This window comes from Mandrillus leucophaeus, unplaced genomic scaffold (assembly GCF_000951045.1).
Source record: "Mandrillus leucophaeus isolate KB7577 unplaced genomic scaffold, Mleu.le_1.0 Scaffold338, whole genome shotgun sequence".
Taxonomy (NCBI): Eukaryota; Metazoa; Chordata; class Mammalia; order Primates; family Cercopithecidae; genus Mandrillus; species Mandrillus leucophaeus.
This window is the reverse complement of record NW_012103565.1, coordinates 2,535,030-2,543,817: the sequence shown is the minus strand read 5'-3', so window position 1 is coordinate 2,543,817 and position 8,788 is coordinate 2,535,030. Positions and strand designations below refer to the sequence as shown.

The 8,788-nt window shown below is 41.4% G+C and overlaps 1 protein-coding gene across 8 annotated transcripts in view; it reads left to right on the top strand.

Annotated features, from left to right (window-relative positions):
• Window positions 1–8,788, top strand: part of TRIM13 (tripartite motif containing 13) — a 19,338-nt gene that overhangs the window by 1,173 nt on the left and 9,377 nt on the right. Inside the window, exons 2-4 of one of the 8 annotated variants that reach the window (XM_011988774.1) lie at window positions 659–754; window positions 4,261–4,374; window positions 6,742–6,863. Coding sequence is in view for 2 of the 8 variants with exons in the window: in XM_011988767.1 (XP_011844157.1) it covers window positions 4,372–4,374 (3 nt within the window). In the remaining 6 variants the exon portion in view is untranslated. Of the gene's footprint in view, window positions 1–3; window positions 547–658; window positions 755–4,260; window positions 4,375–6,741; window positions 6,864–8,788 lie in introns of those variants that run through there. The other 7 variants (XM_011988766.1, XM_011988767.1, XM_011988770.1 and 4 more) reach the window with 7 other exon arrangements.

Below are 8,788 nucleotides of genomic sequence, written 5' to 3'. Positions count from 1 at the left end.
GTGGAGGGGAGGGGGCGGGGCTCGCCGGAGCCGCGAGTCCATTTTGCGGCTGTGCCTGGCGCGTACCATACGGTCCCCACGGCTGGAGGACAGGCGGTCGCGCTGCCTTTCCCACTCGCCGGAGGTCGGAGATAAGTACCCGCCGCCCAGCTCCTCTCGGGAAAGCGGGGTGGTCCTCGAACCTGCAGCGAGGGTGGGGACTTGCCCAGGTCAGCAGGGAACTGCGTGGGGTGGGGCTGGCGAAGGCCCTCTGAGCTCCAGTCCCGGCAGCGCGGCACTGTCACGGGCATGGGGAGGAGCGGCTTGCGGTGGGCGCCGGAGCAGTGTGTCTGTGGCCCAGAAAACCTGCGCTGCCCGGAGCCTTTCCGGCCCCGCTACCAGCGTCTCCACATTCCCTAGAAAAGAAAAGATGGGTGTGGGCCGTAGGTTAGAGCGCGCCGCCAGCGTCTGGCGCTGACCTGGAGAGGTTGCATGGCGCCGGGGGAGGGCGCCCTAACCGAGAAGCTGCTTAATACAAAGAGCTCCAGGCTCCTGGCGTTTGACCAGGTCTAAACAGCCTGGCTTTATTTTTGGGGGCGATTGAAAAAATTGAGGGTCAAGATTGGGGTCCTGTGCAAATAAATGCGTTAATACTGTTCTTTTTCTTCTCTCTTTGCAGTAGCCTGTAGTTCGTTAGTCAAAACGTGAAAAAAAGACCTGCTTTGCCCTGGGAAATAGTAACCCTGCCAAATACATCAGCTTATAGGAGACAGAGGTAAAATACAACAATAATTTTCCTATGTTATCCTTTTTTTTTTAAACACCCAGTTTCAATAGGCCCCAGAACCTTCCAAAATGGAACTGTGTGTAGAATACGTATGTTCCCATCCACTTTTCATTGGTGGTCTTTGTTCTTTTCATATTTTGTTAAAACTTAGAAAAATAGAATCCACGTTTAGCATCTATTTATGTGGTATTTGTCTTAAATATATCCAAACATTTATATTGCAAAGGAAGAAAGGAGCTTCCACACTTTTTTCCTAGTTTTTTTTCCCTTCTCCTATGCTTAGGGAATTGTCAGGCTGCTAGGGCTTATAGAACAGGGCTTGAGTTCTAGAGACCTTTATATAATAGGCATTTTTAAAGCAGAATTTTATTTACATAGGCACTCCTTCTAGTAGAACTTGATGGAGCTGTTAACTGACTATACTTCCTTCTTACACAATGGGAGCTTCCCTATCCTTCCCTAAAAATACATTTTTTTTTTCCTTTCTACCAGCTGGCTTACTAAACCTCCCTGGGAAGTCCTTGCCTAACACCGGGCTGTTCTGTTCATTCTATACATTTATGATAGGTTATCTGGCCTTAATTCTGCCACAGCTTTTGTTCAGATATGCTCATTTTCATGACACTGCTTTGTACCTGATACCCTATATGTGTTTTGCTTTGCCTTGAAATCACAGTTCAAGTTTAGAATCTTTTCTTGCTTGATACACTGGTGCTCCACAATAACACCTTAAATGTGTAGAGTTTGCATATATGTAATTAAACCTTAAGTTTGTATAGTTTTGTAGTTTATGGAATTCTCACACATTACTGTAATACAGGAGTTATTGAAAAATTATTTTTAGGCAGCTAGAAAGGGTAAAAGAGTTCTCGGTGGAATTTTCCTTTAATAAAAAGCAGCTCCCGGCCGGTGACTTTGGGAAGTTGAGGTCAGGAGTTCAAGACTAGCCTGGCAATATGGGGAAATCCCATCTCTACTAAAAATACAAAATTAGCTGGGTGTGGGGGTGTGCACACCTGTAATCCCAGCTACTTGGGAGGCTGAGGCAGAACCACCACTTGAACCCAGGAGGCAGAGGTTGCAGTGAGGCGAGATCGCGCCACTGCACTCTAGACTGGGCAACAGAGACTCTGGTTACCAAAAAAAAAAAAAGCCCCCAAACCATTTATTTTCTAACAGAAAGCAGCCTGAAAAGTCAAGCTGCAAGCAGAAATATGCAGGCTAGAAGCTTTTGTATGTAAATGTCGCCAGCTATATCTGGAAGCCAGGTACATTCAGTATGGGGTTTCTTGCTTCCTTTTCCTTGTCACCTATGTGAGCGTCTTGGCGATCACTAGGTAAAACCACAGGTGCAGGTGTCATGGAGGGCCCCAGATAGAAGCCACATTTGCATAACAAAATTAGGATGGGAGGGTCAGTCTTTAGCCGGGCTGTGTAAATGGTACACCTGGTCAAACCAATCCCCTGGGCTCTGTGTAAATCACCACCTCCTTGCTCTGTACAAAATCGATTGCTTTTCACCTCAAACCCAGAGACCCTCGCTTGGGTGACCTTTCTCAGCATGAGGAACCTTTCTCTGTTAAACTTTCCGCTCCTAAACCCACTCGTGTGTGTCCATGTCCTGAATTCTTTCTTGGCTCGAGACAACCACGGGTGTGTCCTCCAGACAATGGAGCCATTTCATTATGAGGTAAATACTATAAAATTCGTTTTTTAATTTTTTTCCAAAAGATGGGATTCTCAACTGTGTCTTGAACTGGGCTTAAGTGATCCTCCCGCTTCAGCCTTCAGAGTAGCTGGGACTACAAGTGTATGGCACCATTCCCAGATATAAAAATCCAAATTCTATGAAGGATAAAACTGGTTCTTGAACACAGGTACTCAAAAGCAGGTTTTGTGCTTTTCCCTTCACTGGAGAGCCTGTTAAACCTAGTTTGTAAAAATTGCAAAATTTTAGAAGGGATTTTAGAGAACTTATGATTAAACCTCTTCATTTTATGAATAAGAATACTGAGTTCTTGAGTCACTTTCTAGATATAGTGCTAAGGTCTAAGAATTAGAAAACTCAGGCTCTATGATGCCTAGTTTGCTGTGTACAACTTATAAGTCTCCATTTTTTGAGTGCTGGGGGTGTCTTAGTTTTTTTGACTCCTAAAGTTAGGTGTTTTGATGATTTCTAAGATGCTTTTAAGCCCAGTATTTCTATTCCTACCCCATAAATTTTATTACCATTTATTGCCTATATATGTATGTATATATAGGTAAGACACAGATGCAGCAGATGCAGACTAATGTTAACTGCCTTAAACTTTTATATTTTAAACTCGAGTAGGTATGGTAACAGGTGTGTCTTATTCTTGGTTTTTTACTAAGTCCTATAAAAGTAAGGTTTTCTTGTAAGGTTAGGAACTGCATCGAGAGGTGGACCACTCTAATACATCATTGGTTAGAGTTCATAAAGTGATATAAACCCTTTCTAGAGAGAAACCTAGTCATCTTTTCAAGAGCCTTAAAAATGTCCTTACTGTGGCCGGGCGTGGTGGCTCACGCCTGTAATCCCAGCACTTTGGGAGGCCAAGGCGGGCAGATCATGAGGTCAGGAGATCGAGACCATCCTGGCTAACACGGTTAAACCTCATCTCTACTAAAAAATCAAAAAAAAAATTAGCCGGGCGTGGTGGCAGGCGCCTATAGTCCCAGCTACTTGGGAGGCTGAGGCAGGAGAATGGCGTGAACCTGGGAGGCACAGCTTGCAGTGAGCTGAGATTGTGCTACTGCACTCCAGTCTGGTGACAGAGCGAGACCCCATCCCAAAAAAAAAAAAAAAAAAAAGCCTTACTGTTTGACCCAAAAGTACATTTAAAGGAATTGTCTTAGGAAATAATCAGAGCTGTGGAGCAAGACTTTTCTCTATAAGGTGTTTATCTAAATGTTACAATACCCAAAAAATAAATTAAAAAGAAAACTCACAAACAAAACAACACAAGAAGAAGAACAAACCCATAAATAAGCAATAAGAAAGCATATCCACAACATGGACTGTCATGTTTTTCTAGAATATATAATGATAGGGGAAAGGCATGTAATAAAATAAGGGGACAAGATACGAAATTGTATTCTACCAGTTTTGTTAAAATGTGTGCACATGCACAGACACATGGGATTGGAATAAAGACACCAAAATAATAGTAGTGGTGATTTCTTGCTGATGTGATTATGGGTGGCTTTTTCTCTGTATTTTCTGAATTTTCTATAATAAAAAGAAGTTGCTTTTATAATTTAAGAAGACACAAAAGCTAGTTGCATGGTTAACTTCGATTTCAGTATGGTGTCAATATTTTATGGTTTTAATTGCGGTAAGAACATTTAACATGAGACCTATCCTCTGCACAAATTTCTCAGTGTACAGTACAGTAGTGTTAACTGTAGACATGAGCAGATCTCTGAAACTTATTTTTATGTGACTTTTGTAAAGTATTTATCATACCTTCTAGAATAACAGCACCTGGCCAGGTGCAGTGACTCAGGCCTGTAATCGCAGCACTGTGGGAGGCTGAGGCAGGCGGATCACCTGAGGTCAGGAGCTCGAGACCACCCTGGCTAAAATGGTAAAACTCCTGTCTCTACTAAAAATACAAAGAATTAGCTGGGCATAGTGGCAAGTGCCTGTAATCCCTGCCAATTGGGAGGTTGAGGCAGGAGAATCACTTGAACCCAGGAGGCAGAGGTTGCAGTGAGCCAAGATCACACCACTGCATTCCAACTTGGGCGACAAGAGCAAAACTCTGTCTCAAAAAAAAAAAGCAAGCAGGAAAGAGTCAAGGCTAAACTGTGGTACAGAGAAGAGAATGAAGGAAAAGGAAAAAGTTTTTCTTAGTGCTCTGAACTAGCGAGGTAATGAATGGCCTGGTTTATATTTTGAGACTTTCATCTTAGTCTGACAACCGTTTGTGAACTTTCTGAGTAGGTGAACTTTCCAAGCCTAGTGAACCTTCTGTACTAGCTCTGTTTTGCCTTGTCAGGGTCCCTGCTAGAAATATCTTGGAAATTTTAACTACTGTTCATTCTAGGATAATGCCAGAAAAGGTTGGTTACTTCCTGTCTTATATGGACACATAGGTAACTTTTATATTGTTTGCAAAAGCCACATAATTATTTTAGATACTATGTGTAATATATTAATTTTCATATTTAGAGGTATCTGAAACCTGATGTTTCTTACTTTGTCCTGTGTTGATCATATACATCACAGAGGTGCTATATGTAATATATTAATTTTCATTTTTAGAGATTATATCTGAAACCTGATCTCTGTATCTTACTTTGTCCTGTTTTGATCATATAAGTCACCGGGACAGTCTCTAAAAGAATGAAGCGTAATGACACATTGATAGAGAGTATTTAAAATAAAAACTTTATAATTTTCATATACCTTTTAAAATAGCTGTACAAATGAGAGAAACTAGTATGTATAAGTCGTTTGTCAGAGGTTACAGACTGAGAGCCAGAGAAGTATGTCAGTCTCCTCACAGGTCTGGATTCAGAGACTTCCAGTAATACATTTAAAAAAAAATTTTATGAAAGATGAAACCATAGGCTGGTCATGATGACTCATGCCTGTAATCCCAGCACTTTTGGGAGGCCAAGGCAGGAAGATACTTGAGGCCAGGAGTTTGAGGCCAGCCTGGCCAACATGGTGAAACCCTGTCTCTACTAAAAACATAAAAATGAGCCTGACGTGGTGGCAGGCACCTGTAATCTCAGCTACTGCTCGGGAGGATGAGGCAGGAGAATCGCTTGAACGCAGGAAGTGGAGGCTGCAGTGAGATGAGATCGCACCACTGCACTCCAGCCTGGGCGACAGAGCAAGACTCTGTCTAAAAACAAAAACAAAAACCATACTACAGCAGATTAAACTTCTTATGAGGCTTATATTTAGCTCTTTTCAAAGTTTTACTTTTTAAACTCAATATGGTTTTCTTATAATTGGCTGTTTAGTTTTTCCATCCATTTTATTGTGAAAATGTTCAAACAGAGAAGACTCAGGAGAATATTACAGTAAGTATTCTTACATCCTCTACCTAGATTTTAATAGTTGTTAATAAGACCCTTACTTAGTTTCAAGAAAACATTTATTAATGGATCTCTCTCTCTCCTTTTTTTGTTTTTTTTTTGAGATGGAGTCTCCCTCTGTCGTCCAGGCTGGAATATAGTGGTGCGATCTTTGCTCACTGCAACCTCTGCCACCTGGGTTCAAGTGGTTCTCCTGCCTCAGCCTCCCGAGTAGCTGGGATTACAGGTGCCTGCCACCGTGCCCGGCTAATTTTTGTATTTTTAGTAGAGACAGGGTTTCACCATCTTGGCCAGGCTGGTCTTGAACTCCTGACCTCATGATCCACCGGCTCAGCCTTCCAAAGTGCTGGGATTACATGCATGAGCCAATGCACCTGGCCTAATGGATCTCATACTGAAATAGAGTTAGGTACAGTGGCTCATGACTATAGTCCCAGCTACTCTGGAGGCTGAGATGGGAGAATATAGTACACTATTTGAAAATAAGATTAGTGTGCTCAGAGGAAATGATTTTTTTTTAATGAGCCATTTTATTATAGGAATTATTTCGAAGTAACATTTGTGACTCTCAGTTCAGTAAAACTTAGCATAATTTAATGTCTATGAAGTGAGTTTCAATGTTTACTGTCTAGCCACCTGATAGATACTTAGGTACTTTTTGAAATTCTTGCATTCAAAGATGCCTCAAAGCAGGATGGAAATTTGGGTTAAATTCTTAAGATAAAAGCATGATATATTTATTGGCTTTTCTTTTTGTTCCCTAATGGGATATGAAAAAAAAAAAGGGTAATATTTTGAACAACTTTATTATATTGCTAACAGCCTGTGGAATTTAAAGACCTCTATAGGAAAGTTTCTTTTACTAATAGATTTTATAAGGAGAAAATTAACTTTTGTTTCAGAGTGAATGAATGAGTACCTTTTGCAGTATAATCATTTTAGGTTGATATCTTGGAAGAATTTCTAGAAGGAAGAAGTCCAATACATATATATTAACTCTACTGTATTATGACACCTTAACTTTGTAAGTATTGGCTTTTCCATTTTTATTATTTTAGTGATTGTGTTTTGGTTTTCATTTATAGAAGCTGTTGTTGCCAAATACTAATTGAGGTAGGATTGATAAAGCGCTTTTTGTAATCCTTGTTTGTGGATAGCTTGACAATTTGTTCAAAAAAAATAAATCTGTAGTGGTGGTATGCAACTTTGTTAAAAATAAAACTGTAAATCAAAAAGTGAATTTCATTGTATGTAAATTTAAAAGTATATTAGAAAATATCAATATGGCAGGAGAACAAGGTTTTTTTCCCGCAACTAGTGTCTACTACCACCTCTCTGGAAACTTTAAAAAGTGAAACTTTAAAAAGTTGTCAGCTTTTAAAACTGTTGGTGTAAAACATTTGGGAAGTTTTTAATTAGTGGGAAAAAGGTATTTGTACTTCAAAATTTGAGAATTTTCTAAGTATTCAGAAACATTCAAAGGAAGAAATGAATTTTGGAAAACTTGTTTGCCTTTATGTGCTTAATCTGACTTAAAGTTGAAATTTGAACAGTGAATATTAATTTTGTTTACATAAAGTTTTTTGACTTCTATATTGGGGAAAAAACTAGCTTGAGGCCAGGTGCAGTGGCTTATGCCTGTATAATTAGCACTTTGGGAGGCTGAGTCCAGATCGCTTGAGCTCAGGAGTGGGCAGCATGCCAAAACATCATCTATACAAAAAAAAAAAAGTATAAAAATTAACTGGGAATGGTAGCATGTGCCTGTAGTACCAGCTACTCATGATTCTGAGGTGGGAGGCTCACCTGAGCCTGGGGAGGTCAAAGCTACAGTGAGCTGTGTTAGGGCCACTGCATTCCAACCTGGGCAACAGAGTGATACTCTCTCAAAACAACAAAACAGACAGGGCGCGTTGGCTCATGCCTGTAATAACAGCACTTTAGGAAGCTGAGGTGGGAGGATCATTTGAGGTCAGGAGTTCAAGACCGGCCTGGCCAACATAACGAAACCCCGTCTCTACTAAAAACACAAAAATTAGCCAGGTGGTAGTGGCACATGCCTGTAATCTGAGCTACACGGGAGGCTGAGGCAAGAGAATTGCTTGAGCCTAGGAGGCGGAGGTTGCTGGTGGGGAGGTTGCCAGTGAGCCAAGATGGCGCCACTGCACTCCAGTCTGGGCGACAGAGACCCTGTCTTGAAAAAAAAAAAAAGGCCAGGTGCGGTGGCTTATGCATGTAATCCCAGCACTTTGGGAGGCCTAGGAGGGTGGATCACCTGAGGTCAGGAGTTCGAGACCAGGCTGACCAACGTGGTGAAACCCTGTCTCTACTAAAAATACAAAAATTAGCCAGGTGTGGTAGCAGGCACCTGTAATCCCAGCTACTCAGGAGGCTGAGGCAGGAGAATCGCTTGAACCCAGGAGGCAGACGTTGCAGTGAGCCGAGATGGCGCTATTGCACTCCAGCCTGGTCGACGAGTGAGACTCCCTCTCAAAAGAAAAGAAAAAAAAAACCCCGAAAAAGAGGTGGAGGGGATGTATGCTTTTTTAGTTCATGTCAAAGGAGTAAGCTGGGTGGATTATTTCAGATTTTGTGTTAGCCATACTTTAAGATTCTGTAAGTTAATTTGCTGTGAAGAGTACCTTTTATTTATGAGATTAAAAGCTTTAACCTATATTATCCTTTAAAACTTTGAAGGCAACAAAGATGTCTACCAAGGTTTCTTGGATCAGGTATTCGTCACTTGTGGAAGTGGTCACATAGTTTTGTCTTAGAGAAGGTTTTGAGTATAAAGAGAAGGCATAGGCAGGGCGTGTTGGCTCACACCTGAAATCCCAGCACTTTGGGAGGCCGAGGCGGGTGGATCACCTGAGATCAGGTGTTCGAGACCAGCCTGGCCAACATGGCGAAACCCCGTCTCTACTAAAAATACAACAATTAGCTTGGCAT